At 43.1% G+C, this 18,077-nt stretch overlaps 1 protein-coding gene across 1 annotated transcript; it reads left to right on the forward strand.

Moving 5' to 3' along the window:
* Positions 1-983: 983 nt before the first annotated feature.
* On the forward strand, positions 984-16,888 carry LOC129554669 (patched domain-containing protein 3). Its single transcript, XM_055423676.2, is given in 9 exon segments — positions 984-1,195; positions 1,431-1,486; positions 15,277-15,477; positions 15,480-15,608; positions 15,611-15,867; positions 15,869-15,902; positions 16,047-16,232; positions 16,235-16,793; positions 16,795-16,888. Coding segments are annotated over 9 exon segments (1,728 nt in total).
* Positions 16,889-18,077: the final 1,189 nt, after the last annotated feature.

Here is an 18,077-nt window from a genome sequence, read left to right on the forward strand (position 1 = left end):
TCCCCATCCGCACCACTTGTCCAATTGTTTCAATATCTTGTTTTCAGTTGGAAGGGGAGACGCTTGCTAAGCAAGAAATTCTGAAATTAATTTAAAGATTTTTTTATTTCTTTCTCTACTGTGTAGAATTTTATCCAAACCATAAATAAATTAAAAGGTCCACAGTAAAACAAACCAGTGAATGCCAGGCACGTCATTAATCCTTCTGAGATAAATGATCAGATTAATAAAAATGCAAACCCACTTCCTGGGTGAGACAGGAGGGAGGAGAAGGCAGGATCCGGTTGTTAGATAATCAGTGAGGCCATCTTCTCCACTCAGAACTCGGCCGCTGAAACCGAATATGTTATCCGGTTATAGAAGGCGCTGTGGGAGGAGGATTTTTAAATCCCAGGAGATAAGCAGGATGGCTCAAAGCATCCGAGGCCACCACCCACGGTTTTACTGTCAGTGGGATTCTCTAAGAGGGAAAGCTGCATCTCTGGGGAGTAGAGACGCGGTCCGCCCGCTCACCCCGAGGATCACCAACCAGGTGGATGCGAACCCCTCACCTGTGGGTTTCACGGATATGACACTTTCATTCTCTCCTTTGCCTTCTTCCTTCCTCCTCCCAGGTTGCCGCCAGCCTCAAGGGAGGACCAGCGACTACACTCTGCTGAGCTCTGGAACCCACTGCAGGCTCTGGCCCTAGGGTGCCTCTGGAATATAAGTCTATCTCAGTGATAACTGGGAAATAGATAGGTGGGCCCCCTAGTTCTGGTGCAAAAATAGAGCTGGGGAGACTGATTCACTCTTGGGGCTCCCCAAGGGTGGGGGGTAGTCTAGGGTTTGAAAGCATGCCTTAGGGTGAGTTGAGTTTCTCCCACAAAACAGCCCCTGTTGCAAGCACTGTGGGAAGGAGTCATTTTCTTTGGGAGGTGAGAGGAGAGAAGAGGGTGAGACAGGAAAAGCAGAGACGGCAGGTAAAGTGGGATGCAGCCTGCATGTCCCTGCTCTGGGCGACAGGCTCTCAGCCACACAGAAGCAGGTGGTGCAAGAACAGTCAGGCTGGGAATGTGTTCCAAGACCTCAATGGGGAGACGCTGCCAACCAGGGTACCCCTCTCCTGGTGTGCAGGGGCACAGACCCCGGTGATGCGGGGGACAGGCCTGGCCCTGGGCAACGTCAGCAAGCTGGAGGGCGACCACAGAGCGAGGTGGGATGTCCAAGTTGTCTGCCACCCAGCCCCGTCTCCAGTGTCTACACACAGTCCCTCCCCGAGGCTGTCCACCCTCAAAGCCCCCTCATGTCACAGACACACACAGCAGCTCTTCCTGCTTCCCCTGGGCTACCTCCTTCCCAGGTGGTCACTCACCCAGTTCAAGCTCTCAGCATGTCAGAAGGCCAAACTCTTATAAGGGAGTGGCACTCTGAGGGGTATTCCACACCAGCAACATCGCCTGGGTGCTTGCTGGAAATGAAGATGCTCAGTGCCTACCTGCCTCAGGTGAGCCATTCTTGGCCTCTGGGCTGAACACGCCCTCTGATTCCTGTGCTTAAGTCTAAGCACCATCGATATTGGTCTCAGGTTATCCTTGGGACTTTATACTCAAAGGTGCTGCTGCTGCTAAGTCGCTTCAGTCGTGTCCGACTCTGTGCGACCCCATAGACGGCAGCCCACCAGGCTCCACTGTTCCTGGGATTCTCCACCTGGGATTCTCCAGGCAAGAACACTGGAGTGGGTTGCCATTTCCTTCTCCAATGGATGCATGAATGCATGCTAAGTCGCTTCAGTCATGTCTGACTCTGTGCAACCCCATGGACAGCAGCCCACAAGGCTATTCTGTCCATGGGGTTCTCTAGTCAATACTGGAGTGGGTTGCCAGTTCCTTCTCCAATACTCAAAGGTAGCAGCTTAGAAACTTTCCTGAAGATTAGAATTTTTTTAATAAAAAGAAAATGAAAAAGAATTTGTTTGACCATTAAAGAAAAATACGTACTTCACATATTGTGCTACAAGAGAGGTTTTTAACTTGGAGACACCACAGACCCCTCCTGGCACCAAAGGTTTCTAGACAGAATGAATTCGTGAGCATATCTGGGGAGAAATTACATCTTCATGCTCACTAAATTCTGCCACAATTTAACACTTTTGTTCAACCCTCAACGTCAGTTGATAAACCAGAGTGGCATTGGTGGCTCTTATGACTGTGTCACCAGTAACATCACGGCTCTGTGCAGAATGCTTGAGAGCTGTTGTAAATACCTTGGCTATTGTGCCTGTCTCTATTTCCATCTTGTTATTGAATGTGTTAATAAAGCTCAAGGAGAACCATTTCTCCCCTCATTAAACTTCTGACACTAATGTATAGGGTTTTTCTTCTCATTGATCACCATTCTCTCGACCTCAGTGGTAAGGGGTGTCCTACAACTTAATTCAGTGCTGACACTAACTATGCAGAGTCAGCACAGAACCCACATGTTAGGGAGTTGGCCTGCAAGGCTGATCCCACTTCCTAAGTCATCACATCACCTGTACTTCTGACTAACCAGGTCTAGACTGGAGTTTGTTCCCACGACTCCCTTCCAGGTTCCATTATTTGTGAAAATGGCTCACAGAACTCAGGAAAGCACTTACATTTACGTTGGTTTATTGTTGTCTTTCAGTTGCTGAGTTGTAGCCAACTCTTTGCAACCCCATGGACTGCAGCACACCAGGCTTCCCTGTCCTTCACCATCTCCCAGAGTTTGCTCAACTCATGTCCATTGAGTCGGTGACACCATCCAACCATCTCACCCTCTGTCGTCCCCTTCTCCTCCTGCCCTCAATCTTTCCCAGCATCAGGGTCTTTTCTAAGGAGTCAACTCTTCGTATCAGGGGGCCAAAGTATTGGAGCTTCAGCTTCAGCATCAGTCCTTCCAATGAATACTCGGACTTGATTTCCTTTAGGACTGACTGGTTCATGACAAAGGATATGAATGAACAGCCAGATGAAGAGGTAGGTAGGGTGATGTCTGAAAGAGTCCCATGTTGAGGAGCTTCTGTCCCTACAGAGTTGGGGTGCATCACCCCACACCCGTGGATGTGTTTATAGACCCAGAACCTCCCCAAACCCCGTAGTTTAGGGATTTTTTACATGGGGGCTTCACCATGTAGGCATGACCTCTCACTAACTCAGTCTCTAGCCTCTCTCCCTTCCTGGAGGATGGAGCCGAAAGTCCTAAGCTTCTAATCCATCTTTGTCTTTCTGGTGACCAGCCTCCATTCTGAAGCCACCCAGGAGCCCACCCAGAGTGACCTCATTAGAACAAAAGATGTTCCTATCACCCCTGAAATTCCAATGAATTCAGGAGCTCTGTGTCAGGAACTGGGAATCAAAAAACAAATATTAAACCAAGAGATGTTCCCGGCACCCATCACTCAGAAAGTTACAAGGGTTTTGCAAGCTCTGCTTTTGGGGGCAGAGACCAAACGTGGGTTTCTTATTCTATCACAGATGCACATGTATCAGAGAAGGGAGAGGGGAAGAGAGGAGGGAGGAGGGAAGGAAAAGCAGCAGCCCAGGGCCAGATTGCACCAAGCTGTCTCTTGAAGAGAGAAGGAGAAAAGAGAGGAGGAGGGAAAAGGTTCAGCTTGAAGCAAGGAAATGCTGAACGTGGACACATGTATCTCAAGGCAATGATCATATATCAAGCACCTGCACTGTTCCAGGCAGGATGCTAAGCACAAGGGTGAAGAATCATAAAGTGTAGCTCTTTTCTTGGGGAGTTCACTTTAAGCTCATCTAATCATAACAAAACTTTTCAAATGATATCAAATAAATATCATCAGCCATCTACATGCAACACTACCAACGATTATTAAATTGAAAGGGAGTGGGGCTCCAGGACTCAAAGAGCCTTCCAGTATGGCCAGTCAGACAAGGTACAAAGCAATTCAGGATTACAGGGGGGTGTCCTGTCATAAGTGGGTCTTCTCAGGTGGCTCAGTGGTAACTCTTGCCAATGTAGGAGGTGCAGGAGATGTGGGTTCGATCCCTGGGTGGAGAAGATACCCTGGAGTAGGGAATGGCAATCCACGCAGTATTCTTGCCTGGAAAATTCCACAGCCAGAGGAGCCTGGCGGGCTATAGTTCATGGGGTTGCAAAAGCTGGATGTGACTGAGCATGCGTACATGCTTGTAATAAATTCCCAGCAAGGAACGAGAGGTCTTAGTGGACTCTGAGGAGGAGTGGTCCCTGAGGGCTGGAGGGAAACAGAGGACATCCTGGGGAGGAGGACTGGGGCGTTCTCTGGCTGGGGGCCTCAAAGATCAGAGCGGGGTGGTCCTCGAGTTAGGAAAGTGGTGATTAGACTAGACCAATGGGCTGAAACAGAGGGTTTATGGGAGTCTGGGAAAGCTTCGAAGAGTGTGGAAGTTTAAACTAGAGCCAAGTTTGATAAGGTTTCAAGTGCCAGGCTAAGTCTAAAATTCTATTAGCCACCAACATGTGTAGGTAGTAGGTGCTACTTTTTACATCAGGATGCCAATAATCGACACGGAATCAAAAACCAATCAAGGCATGTCCAGTCTCCATGCCCAGTGAATATTTAGTGCATTTTTTAAAGTACTACCAGAGGTAGTACGCATCCGTTTATTTTCTCTATTCTTTCCCCTTCCCTCTCTTCCCCACATTATCTGATTATCTGAAAAAATTAGGCAGTGTCAGTTTGACCCTCTGTTGTGATGCAAATGCAATATCCCAGCAGTCCTAAGCTTAGGCTGCCCCCTAATGGTCTCATGAAATATGTTCACTTAAGAATCTATTCTCAGAGTAGTCTGAACAGAGGAATTAGCACACAGGAATTAGGGAGACAAACTTCCTGCTGCTCAGTCCCACCCCAACTGAGCATGGGCCAGGCCTCAGAACTTTTAAACATTGCCCAGATTTATGAGATTTCTTGAAATCAGGTGAAATGATCCCTCCGACTCTGCTGTTCTTTTCTCAGTTATTTTGTCTGTCCCACGTCTTTTGCATTTCTGGAGTGGTAAAGAATCCACCTGCAATGCAGGAGATGCGGGTTTGATCCCTGGGTGGGGAGGATCCCTTGGAGGAGGGCATGGCAAAGCACTCCAGTATTCTTTCATGGAGAATCTCATGGACAGAGGAGCCTGGTGGGCTATAGTCCATGGGGTCGCAAAGAGTTAGGCACAACTGAAGCACTTGGCATGCGTTCACATACACTGCGTTATCGTTTGTGGCATACAGATGTTGGAAAACCAGGTCCCTCACACACAGAGCTGATGCCAATGTAAAAGGTCACAGCCACTTTGGAGAAGTTTGACTATTTCCTAAATAATTAAACCTACATCTGGCATATGACCCAACCATGTGTTGCCAGGCATTTCCCAGGAGGAATGGAAGCCCGTGTCCCAGAAAGACTCACCCAGGAACATTCCAGCACTGTCACGGTAAGTGTTCCACGGCTCTTACTGCTTTTCCTCCCCTTCATGGTCACCTCCCAAGTAAGGCACACTTGGGAAAACTCTTGACTTGGGGTCTGCTATGGGATCCCAATTTAATAGAACCTGAAAGCTAAAATAACAATGAGCTAGAAAAATTGTCATCCATTATTTAATCAAAAGAGCTTATCTTGTTTTGTTTTGTTTTTCTAAATATAACTTGATATATCCTGGGATGAACAGTGAGAATTTAAAGGACAGGGTCCTTCCTGGGACGCGGCCACAGAAGAGAAAGGTAAAAGCAGCCTTTCTTCCTAAACAAAGAGAAGTATTGATACTTATGATTCAAGAAGACAAAGGAGAGATGAAAGCAAAGGAAGGATGGGGAGAAAGGAACAAGCAAGTTGGATGCAACTGGGTCCAGGGGAGGGGGACCCGGCAGAGGAGCCTGGTAAAACCTGCAGCCCCATGACAGCGTGATTTCTATCGATGTCCTCCTGTGAACTCCCCTAAGGTCCCACAAGTGCACAGGGCTCACCAGTGCTGTGAGTGGGTGCATGTGCTGTGTGCTAAGTTGCTTCAGTCGTGTCCAACTTTTTGTGACCCTATGGACTGTAGCTCGCCAGGCTTCTCTGTCTGTGAGACTTTTCCAGGCAAGAATACTGGAATGGGTTGCCATTTCCTTCTAAAGGGGATCTTCCCAACTCAGGGATCAAACCTGCGTCTCATGTTTCCTGCCTTGGCAGGTGGGTTATCACTAGTAGCACATGTGAATGGGTGGACTTCTGCACAAAGAAGGTGTTGAGGTTCCTATGTCATAAGACAGAAGAGAGACCAGGAGGAATGGAAGCAGAGCCAGAGGCTGAGACGATGCCTTATAGATTTGGCTTTGGATATCCACCAGCTGGGCTTCCCTGGTGGCTCAGTTGGTTAAGAAACCACCTGCAATGCGGGAGACCTGGGTTCAATTCCTGGGTTGGGAAGATCCCCGGAGGAGTGCATGGCAACCCACTCCAGTATTCTTGCCTGGAGAATCCCCATGGACAGAGAATCCTGAGGGGGTACAGTCCATGGGGCCGCAAATCAGAGGGGTGGCTCTGATAGTCAAGTCCACCTGGCTCTCCGGAAAGCAGGGTAGGAGGGACAGTAGTAAGTGAGGGACCCTAAGAAATCATGCCTCATCTCCCATCCATGTCGGATCTAGACGGGGTTCTCCTTCTGCAGGTGAAGACACAGCTACTGCCTTTTCTTGTCTGGTGGAGCACGGTGAGAGCAAGGCCAGGGGATGTGACATCAGCTCAAGGCACAGGGATTTCTTTGAGGGACAGAAAAATGAAAATTAGGGGGAACAAAGTGAGCCTGTCCCAGTTCAGCAAGGAGGATTCAGACACAAAACAGGAAACAGAGAAGGAAGGTCGGTAAAGGAAGTGACGTTGCTCCAGAACTGAAGCTCAGGACAGTAATAGCCTCACATTTAATAGTATAGAACAGCTGTAGGTTAGAAGGGATGGATGACCTCTGAGCTCAGTGACCTCAGTCCATGGAGGGGACATTGACCTTTCAGAGCGTTGCTCATGGGGCTGGGTGATTAGCAATGAAGAACTGTCAGAGTCTAACCTTACAATAACCACAACAACATTCCAGGGGGCGGGTACCACATTTTCGAAATGATCTGGCTTTTTCAGAACAAATTTCCTAAGGAACAAATCACATGAATATATGCTATATCAAATAATTTTTCCTGATGCTAGGAAATTGGCATTTCTAGGTATACACTAGCTGCAGGGTTGTGACTTGCCATGCAGAGAACTGCTTCTGTTAATCTGGTGAGGGAAATTGAATTTGTGGACAGTGAAGAATGAAGTCAGGGCCAAGTCTCACAGTAACTCAATGTTCAGAGTAGGAAATCGTTCTTTGGGTGTAAAGAGCAACCAGAGGAGTGGAAGGGTTTCCTTCGGGGAAAAGTCTGGTCTCATTTAACAGCTGGGCATGCAGAGATGCTTTCCAGGTTCAAGGTGCAGATGAGCCAGCATCACTAATGTAGGCGCTGCCACTAAAACGCGCTTACTTCACCCCTGCAGATTTCCGACCGTCTGTTTGGTTTTCTTCCTTCCCTCCCTAAGGACGATTACAGGTTCTTTTAGGGCTTTAATAAGACTTAGGGTCTACCTTCCTCTCTTTATCGTCTCCTTCCTCAGCATCAACTCATGTAGAGTATTAGACACCTTAGGTTGTTGGTGCAAGGTTGTGTGTGCTGCGGAAACTGAAGCGTTCCATTTAAGCCGCGGCCGGGGAGCGTGCAACGTGTGCTCATGACGCCACCTCCTGGTGACATGTGGTATTGAACCGCACACTAAAAGAGTTCTCAAGGTTTTCGTTCACAGAAACCCTGAACACCCCAAAATTATTGAGAATCAATATTGAGAATCAATATTTACAGTATTATAAATTGCAAAAAAAGTTAACAGTTCTTAAAGCATTCAAATAGCAATAATAAAATCATTACATATTAATATAAATAACATCTTTATGAAAAAGATCAGTTTCCCAAAACAAAAAAATGGTGAGAATAATTTCCTTGTTTTAAATTGCTGCATATCTAGTATAGAACTTAATAAAAAACACCTATAGTCTCATGTCCACTTCTACATTCAGTCAATTTCAAGGCGGTGCTTCGGTTAAGTACATGAAGAAAATCCACCCTCACAGGTATATAGCCTTTTCAAATAATTGGGTATATTCTTCTCTGATATTACACTGAAATTTGATAAGTGGTAGTTCCTTAAGATTTAGCAGCACTTTGAAATCTTAAGGCCCATCAGTGAATTTCTTTTCTGTTACATTAAAATATGTTGTCTCTATTTCACTTTGAATCTATCTTTATCCACACCTGATTTTGTAACACTGACCTGTGACCATCTGGAAAGTCACTGGCTGCTGAGTTATGAGTTTTAACATATCCCACTACATTTTACAACAGGAAAAAATATACTTAGTATTTTCATCACCAATGTCATCAGAAAGGTGTTTAAGTTGAAAAAATGTCAATCCACTGTGGTGGACACAAATTTCCCAAAATTTTACTTTTTGCTTTGAAAGTTCAAATTGTGTCATTGACAACAACTGCCAAGTGACTTTCCTTGCAATGACAGGCTTATTTTTAAGAAAATGTCTGCCAATACCCAAATCTCAATAAATTTGCTTTGCCTATCATTTGTTATTTAGAGTAAAAATGATGTTTTGTGAAAAATAGTTCATTTCACAACTCAACAAACTTTCAAGTGTTTTTCCTTTAGACAAGCATAACCTGGCATGAAGCAAAAGTGCTTTATGCTTACCTCCCATTTCATCATGAAGAAAATTTTAAAGATATGCATTTTAAGGGTAAATAGTAAAATTAATAATTGTTACTGCTTCTTCAAGGTCATTCTTCAGTGAAACTGGCATTTTAAAAGCTGATCAAGACATTTAACGGTGAATCCCTGACACTGTTTATTGTTATTTTGTTCATGAGGGCTTGGTGCGTATTTTAAGCAAGAAAGGGTTGAATATAGTCTTAGGTGATTACACAGTTACTGTGGAGTCTAACACAAGTTCTAGGCTGGGATTCCAGGATCTTTGTTGTCAGAACACTGTAGAACTGACCACCAGCAGAACTACCTCCTTGGAGACCACCCCTGGAGTTGTCCCCACATCAACAAGCCTCTGGTGTCTATACACCAAGAAACTGGGGACATATAACAGGAAGATGCTTCAGAGTCCCCTGGCTTAGCAGCAGAGAGCAGGGAAGACAATCTTCACTGAGCTCCTGTGATCCAAGTATCATGTGAGTTGATCCAATTCTCAGAATCGAATTTTCATCCGTTACCGCCAACAGAAAAGAAGCCTGGGAAATAGAGTGTTCGGCTTTCTAACCTCTCAGACTTAGAAGGAAGGTGAAATGAAGATTGAATGAGCCAGTTCTGGTTTGGACCTAGTCAACAGGAATTTGTCCAGTGATGACAAACGGCAGGTAGCTTACTTTCTCTGCAAGCAACAGAAAATCCACCTAGACACTGTGCAGATTTCTCTCTTGCACTTTTACCCATTGATTGTGAGCAAATGGGCCAACTGCTGCCGTGAAGCCAGACATTATGGCAGAGGGTGTGAAGGGTAGGGAGTGGGATCAGTCCGAGAACCTGCCTTGTCCTTAACCAGAAACCCACGTCTTTCTGTGGGTGACCCTGGGATGTCACAATAGGGACCATGGGATGTTCTGACATCTCTGTTCAAAAGCCCTCCTTCTAGTCCACTTAGCAATGTTTCTTTTTAAGCCAGCAATTCTCAAAACTTGACACTGTGGTTGAAATGTGGGTTAAAATAGAGTCTCGAACTGTACTGCCAGAGAGTTTAATTCAAGATAGAATCTAAATTTCTTTTTGATCTTTTTTTAAATTGCATCTTTTTTTCTTCTCTTCCTTCCTCCCTCCTGTCCTTCCTTCTCTCCTTCCTTGATTCCTTCATTCATGGTTTATCTCAGGAGGTTCGGATGCAGTTGGTCTGCTGACCACAGTGAAAGGAACACAGTCTTGAGCCATCAGGTCCTGATCCTGAAAACCCAGGTCCGCCTGTTTCAGGAGACAATTTCCATAGATGAAAGGAAGTCAGCTCTCACTCTGTGATAAGTTAGCTCTCCCCTAGGTGGAGGGACACAGCAAGGCGCAACTGTGACTTCTTCCCCTGCTTTTACATTAAGGAAGTCATTTCCCAACCAAATTCAGCTAAAGTCCAACTACTAGTTTACCTGAAAAGTATTATTTCTTTCCTCTGTTTTGTTCCCATTAGTTCCCTCTTCCTGGATTTTATCTGAGCATATATTGTAAATCAAAGATCTATCTTCCCCCCCATCCTATTTCATCACTGCTTTGTGATATTTCCTATATCTTATTTTTAAAGTTTTTAAGTCGCTTTCAGGACTCATTATTTTGTTTTATTGCTTTGTTTATCATGTGTTTGACCAGTGCACCACTCCTTTAATTCTTGTAGCCATCTAGTTTATTTTTATATTAAATATATAATATTTACATTATATCTTACATTAGGAGAAACCCGTTATTCTCCTTATACTTTCTCTTTAAAAAATCTTTCTATTTTCACCAATTATTGATACTTTTATTTTTCTTTGAGATGAACTTGAGCAATAAATCTGTACTGATTTTGCCTTCCCTTTATTTTTTCTTTTAAATTGGCCAAACAGGCTTCTCATGCTCCTCATTTATTTCTTCTTATCGTTCAGCAATCTTTCTTTCCTTCCCTTATACTTAGAATTCAGCACTCACAGCATACATAATAAACTGAATTCTTCTTTTGTCTTTAAGACTGTCTTCAATAGTCATAGCTCCTCAAAACACAGACTTTCTCTCACACCTAGAAATTTTTCCATCTTCTTGACCTTGAAATAAGGACAATGAAAACAAACTTCAATCCTTAGAGTTAAAAAAAAAAATCAATTCTGGAAAACTACTTATCTCCTCCTTATCCTCTAAAAACAACAAAAGTTATTCTTGTTTTATGTCAGCACAACAGACTCTAAAATTATCTATGCAGCACCATTTAAATCATGCCTTTCTCTGCCTCATACTGACACAGCTTAAATATTTAAATACAGTTTCTTTGTTGTGAACACAAATCACCAGCCTTTCTCCATCACTCTGTAATCCACAAGTCACCAATACGCTAAGCAAATTGTAAGCAAGCACACTGAAATTTGCCCAGATTGACTTGGGCCATCAGTACTGTCTATGTACACAGCTAAGAAATATATAGGCTGCCCAGGTGGCTCTAGTGGTAAAGAATCTGCCTGCCAATGCAGGAGATGCAAGAGACTAGGATTCAATCTCTGAGTCAGAAAGATCCCCTGAGTAGGAAATGGCAACCCACTCCAGTATTCTTGCCTGGAAAATTCTACGGACAGAGGAGCCTGGTGGGCTACAGTCCACAGGGTCACAAAGAGTTGGACACACTGTGCCACTGAGCACACAAGCACGTGTAATACACAAAGATGCTGTGGTGCCCTTTGGTGTGTTTTTCAGTTCTCAGTGTGTGCTCTGTCTATAGCCTGCAAAGCCATAGCCGCCGCCACCACCTGCATAGCCACTGATGTTTGGGTTCATGTTTACCAATAAAGCCCAACTGAACCAATGAGACAGTTTCTCTTGTAAGAATTTGGACTAGAAAAGCAAAGATGTCATGAATCCCTGCTGGAGATTTAATCATGGAATGTGTAAATTCTGAAGCTCTGACATTTTCACCACTAGCCATAAACCTGAGAGAACAGATGTCTGCAGAGAAACTGATTAAGCAGGCAGGCTGACAACAGGGATGAGGGTGAGGGGGTAGAATTAGAGAAAGTGGCCCGCACTTCTTGTATCTTCTACAGATATTTTCTTTGTGAAATTCTCCTTTAGACTATTCCTCCTCTTCAATTTTTGGAAGCACTTGAGAAGAACTGGCTTCCCTTGTGGCTTATCTCGTAAAGAATCCACCTGCAATGCAGGAGACCTGGGTTCGATCCCTGGGTCAGAAAGATCTGTTGGAGAAGGGATAGGCTACCCACTCCAGTATTCTTGGGCTTCCCTTGTGGCCCAGCTGGTAAAGAATCCCCCTGCAATGTGAGAGATATGGGTTTGATGTTGGGAAGATTCCCCTAGAGAAGGGAAAGGCTACCCAGTCCAGTATTCTGGCCTGGAGAATTTCATGGACTGTATAGTCCATGGCGGAGAAGGCAATGGCAAGCCACTCCAGTACTCTTGCTTAGAAAATCCCATGGATGGAGGAGCCTGGTAGGCTGCAGTCCATGGGGTCGCTAAGGGTCGGACATGACTGAGCAACTTCACTTTCACTTTTCACTTTCATACATTGGAGAAGGAAATGGCAACCCACTCCAGTGTTCTTGCCTGGAGAATCCCAGGGACAGGGGAGCCTGGTGGGCTTCCGTCTATGGGGTCACACAGAGTCGGACACGACTGAAGTGACTTAGCAGCAGCAGCAGCAGCAGTATAGTCCATGGGGTTGCAAAGAGTCAGACACCACTGAGTGTAAGAATTTGGACCTGAAATGCATGAGAAGGACTAGCATTCATTCTTCTTTAAGTGTTTGGTAGAACTGAAACTTGGTTCAGTAAAATCAAAACAGCTCACTATTAAAAACAGAAACTACACATTAAAGAAAGCATAAATCAGGAGGTCCCTGGTGGTCCAATGGTTAGGACACCTCACACTTTCACTGTTGGGGCCTGGGTTTGGCCACAAAAAAGGCAAAAATGGGTGAAATGAAGATAATAGGCTGTAATAAATACAGAATATAAATATCAAAACAATATAAGTAAGTGCTTCCTTGTCAGCTATTATTTTAAATCTAAACAGATTAAACTTTCCAATCAAAAGGCAGATATTGTTAGAATGGATAAAACAGCATGATTCAACGATATGCTATTTACAAGAGATCCCCTTTAGACCCTAAGACATAAAAAGACTGAACGTTAAGAGGACTGAAAAAGATACTCCCTATGAATAGTAACCAAAAAAGACTAGGAGTGCCTGTACTGATAACAGACAACACAGACTATTTCAAAAACTGTTAAAAGAGAGAGAAGGACATTACATATTTGTAAAAGGGCCAATTAATCAAGAAGATATAACAGCTATAACATAAAAACTTATACATTGTTAGTAGGATATAAAATGGTGTAGCCTCTGTGAAAAATAGTTTGGTGATTCTTGGTGTTCAAAATCAAGCTAATCCTATCTCAACATGGGATTGGTCTGCTCAGAGCACATAAAGTTTTGGGATCCTATTCAGTCTTTAAAAAGAGGTAGATATAAAGTGTTAAATGAAAAATGCTGGTTATGAAACAAGATGTTTTAAATTGAGCAATATACAAATATTCATGTATATTTGCATAGCAAATTCTGGATAGATAACACTTAAAATATTAGCCAGGATTATGCCTGATAGGTGGAAGTGCAGTTGTTTAAAGTTTTTCTTTGTATTTTCCTGTACTTTCAGGGTTTATTTTACAATAAGTGTAAGAAGGTAAATATATTTATATTTTGGAAAGTAAACAGCTTGAAAGAATGATTGGTTTCCTAGGGGAGATAGGGGAGGAACTGTGCACTGGATGTATACCTTCCTAGTACACACTCATGCTTATTCAATGTTCCCACAGCCATGAACAACTCAAGTTAGACAACTGATTTCATATCAACCATCTTCATATTGTCTGTATATACATAGACACGTGAGTGTAGGGGTGCATGTTGGGGGCGGGCTGTGATTTAAGTAGCTCAAGAAATGTGTGAGGACAATTTCTGAACCAAATTCCATAAATAATAAAACCGGTTTTAAAATACCTATTCCATATCAATGAGTTTATTTGTGGTCCTTAGTAGTTCGGATTCTAGCCCTTCGTCCTGCTGAATGCAAGTGAAATCCACAAAACTGGCAGCAGGGGGCGTGTCAGGATGCAGTTTATGACAGACCACATAAGCCTGTGTCACTGGAGGCCCTTCTCCCAGACCATACACACAGAACATCGTCATTAGAAGCAAAGTGCAATTCCCAGTACCTTCCCATGTAATCCATGGAGAAGATCTTTCAAGGTTGATATTAAAATCAATCAGCATTTCCGTTCCAAGCTTCCCTGGTGGCTCAGAGGGTAAAGTGTCTGCCTGCAATGCAGGAGACTTGGGTTCGATCCCTGGGTCAGGAAGATCTACTGGAGAAGGAAATGGCAACCCACTCCAGTACTCTTGCGTGGAAAATCCCATGGATGGAAAAGCCTGGTGCAGGCTACAGTCCATGGGGTCGCAAAGATTCGGACATGACTGAGCGACTTCACCTTCTTTTCACTTTTCAGTTCCAAGTATTGATTTTGTATGAATACACACAGAAACAGAGGTGTACAGGAGTGAAAGCAGTAGGAAGCTTGAGGGAAGCGAGATTGATCGGCAACATGCTTAGGCTGTCCTTTGTAATCCCCTGTCTTCCCTGTAGTCCTCCTCTCCTAACCTTCGGTGACAATTTCAGAGTCCTCAAATGTTCTCCAGTCCTCTTTATTACAAATCAATCAGGAAACATCACTGTGGAAGAGACTGGTTACTTCAGTATTCACTTAATATGTGAAGGATTCTTAAGCTTTACTTTGGTACATATTTCTGATCTCAAGAGTACCTACATTTTACTGACATAATGCCTTAACCTGGGCAGGTGAAGTTTGAATGATAGCATTCTCAGTATCAGAAACAGACTAACAGGAAAACTACATGTATGTATATATCTGTGTGTGTGTGTGTGTGTGTGTGTAAACTACGGGGTGCCTTTAAAATCATACCACACTGATAGTTAGATGCTAACTGGAGAACAGATAAATCCAGCTTATATTTTAAGCAACAGGATATTACCTCAATATTAGTGCCTTAGAGTAAAATGGTTTATAAGAGAAAATGGTCTCTCAAATGTTCTGATTGGAATCAGAGATACATTGCTAATCCTGCTTCACCTAACACCCAGTCAGCCAGGTTTCCTGACTCTTCATTGAATACCCTGAATGATGACTACGAGTAGAGTGTACTGCGCTATGTGTACAAATAGGAGTGTGTACAAAGCACAGAGTTATTACAGAGCAAGGAGTGATGAGTTGTCTTGTGGACTCAGAGGCAACCAGAGAAGGTGTCAGAAAAAGCTCTTTTCAAACACAGACTCCGCAAAGTCAATGAGACCTTGAGAGATGGGCAAAGAAAATGGTTTGAGTTGATCTGGTTAATTTTTAATGGATGTTAAAAAAGTACGAATACTCTGCTTCTTTCTCTAACAGATGTTGGGGTCGATGACATGCTTACCATGATTTCTGCCTGGCAGAAGACCAGCCTCATGGATAGCATAAGCAAGCGGATGTCTGCTGTCTATGCAAAAGTGGCAGTACCTATTACAATCGCCCCCATCACCCATGTCCTGGCCTTCTACACAGGAACCTCTTTCAGGTCTGTACAATACTTCTGCATCTATGCAGGAACAACCTGCTCTTTTGTTATTTTTATAACATCACCTGTTTTGGAGCACTTATGGCCCTGGATGGGAAAAGAGAAGTAGTCTGTCTACGCTGGTTGAAGAGGCCGAAAACAATTGACCAAAAATTTTCCTCATTAAATAGTCCTGCTGCCTCCCATGTAATTCTTTCCAAGATGAACATAAAGTTGATATCCATCCAGTGAATCTATTCTTTAGAGACGACTTTGGTCCTTTTCTCACAAGCACCGAGTCCAAGATTTTTGTAGTGCTCCTATACATTTTGTACATCATAAGTAGTATATAAGGGTGTTTCTGAGTGCAGGAAGGTTTAGATCTCTGAAATTTGGCAAGTGACGACTCCTACATCACACCATATTTTAATGTAGAAGAAGACCATATTTTCAAGTTATGGTCCCAGGGTTATGGTTATCCCAGAGATGGACCTTGCCAATCTCTTAAGGTCTCATTAATCTTGCGGAGTCTGTGTTTGGATATTGCTTTCTCTAACGCCTTCTCTGGTTGCCTCTGGGTCCATAAAACAACTCATCACTCCTTGTTCTGTAATAACTCTGCACTTTGTACAGACTCTTGACGACTGGGATAAAGATACTAGGCAAAAACAGGAAAAATGTCATCTTGCAGATTTTGAAAACGGTGAGTATGTAGATAAAAATCTTACAGAGTTTTGGTTACAAGAATATATAAAATATATGGAAAAACTCCATCAAGATTTAAATAAGACAGCTTTTCTAAGCAATATTCCCACTTTTTAATGGAATTTCCACTTTTTGTGTATAATATTAATATTGCATCATCACAGAAAATCATTTGCTCCCAGGCCTTCATTCAAACCATGGGTATTTCTTCTTCAACCAATAAGAAGCTGATGTTACTCCAGTTCCGAGATATGAAGGAGAAGTGTGAAGTTCCCCTAATGGCGTATAACCTGGCATTTGTATATTTTGATCAGTGTTCTGTGATATTAGAAAACACTGTTCGAAATGTGACTGTTGCATCAACAGTTATGTTCATTCTTTCCTGATTGTTAATTCCTCATCCCTTGTGTGCTTTGTGGGGAACTTTTGCTATTGCTTCTGTGATTATGGGCCTCATGAGTTTTATGGCCTTCTGGAGTGACAATCTTGATTCCATAGCCATGATTAATCTTGTTATTTGTTTAGGGTTTTCTTTTGACTTTTCTGGTCACATTTCCTATGTATTTGTTTCCAGTTCAGAGCCCTCAGTAAACCAAAAAGCTATTGAAGCATTGCATCTGCTAGGCTACCCTGTGTGACAAAGTGCAGTTTCAACAATAATAAAGGTATGAAGCATACATCCTCAGGATCTTTTCTGAGACTATGTTTCTTGTGATGTTATTTGGAGCTGCACATGGTCTAATTTTTATTCAGTATTCTTAACCTTTTTTTTGAAAGTGAGTTTGAATAGCTACTAACAAACCAAAGACCAATTATAGAATTCCTTATTGGCCCAATCCAATCTGATGAAAATGCACTATTAAGAATAATCAATAAACTAAAAGCAAAGACATGCTTCCTTGGCTTATAAATACTGTTTAAAAATGTTATTTAACACCCTGATTATTTAACTTATATGCAGAGTACACCAAGAGAAACACTGGGCTGGATGAAGCACAAGCTGGAATAAAGATTGCTGGGAGAAATATGCCGGAATTAGCTATTTGCAATGTTTTAGTGTATCTTTGTGGTTCTGAAAGGCCAGTCAGTGGATTCATGCTTGGCTCGTTACATAAGAATCAACCAGAATAGTCACATTTCATCCAAAGATGAGCACAACAAAGGACAGAAATGGTATGGACCTAACAGAAGCAGAAGATATTAAGAAGAGGTGGCAAGAATACACAGAAGAACTGTACAAAAAAGATCTTCACGACCAAGATGATCACAATGGTGTGATCACTCACCAAGAGCCAGACATCCTGGAATGTGAAGTCAAGCGGGCCTTCGGAAGCATCACTATGAACAAAGCAGGTGGAGGTGATGGAATTGCAGTTGAGCTTTTTCAAATCCTAAAAGATGATGCTGTGGAAGTGTTGCACTCAGTATGCTAGCAAATTTGGAAAACTCAGCAGTGGCCACAGGACTGGAAAAGGTCAATTTTCATTCCAATCCCAAAGAAAGGCTATGCCAAAGAATGCTCAAACTACTGCACAATTGTACTCATCTCACACACTAGTAAAGTCATGCTCAAAATTCTCCAAGCCAGGCTTCAGCAATATGTGAACCGTGAACTCCCAGATGTTCAAACAGGTTTTAGAAAAGGCAGAGGAACCAGAGATCAAATTGCCAACATCCGCTGGATCATTGAAAAAGCAAGAGAGTTCCATAAAAATATCACTTTCTGCTTTATTGACTATGCCAAAGCCTTTGACTGTGTGGATCACAATAAACTGTGGAAAATTTTGAAAAAGATGGGAATACCAGACCACCTGACCTGCTTCTTGAGAAATCTGTATGCAGGTCAGGAAGCAACAGTTAGAACTGGACGTGGAACAACAGCCTGGTTTCAAATAGGAAAAGGAGTATGTCAAGGCTGTATATTGTCACCCTGCTTATTTAACTTATAAGC

This window comes from Moschus berezovskii, chromosome 15 (genome assembly GCF_049115385.1).
Source record: "Moschus berezovskii isolate FMDL1 chromosome 15, NW_MosBer_1.0, whole genome shotgun sequence".
NCBI lineage: Eukaryota > Metazoa > Chordata > Mammalia > Artiodactyla > Moschidae > Moschus > Moschus berezovskii.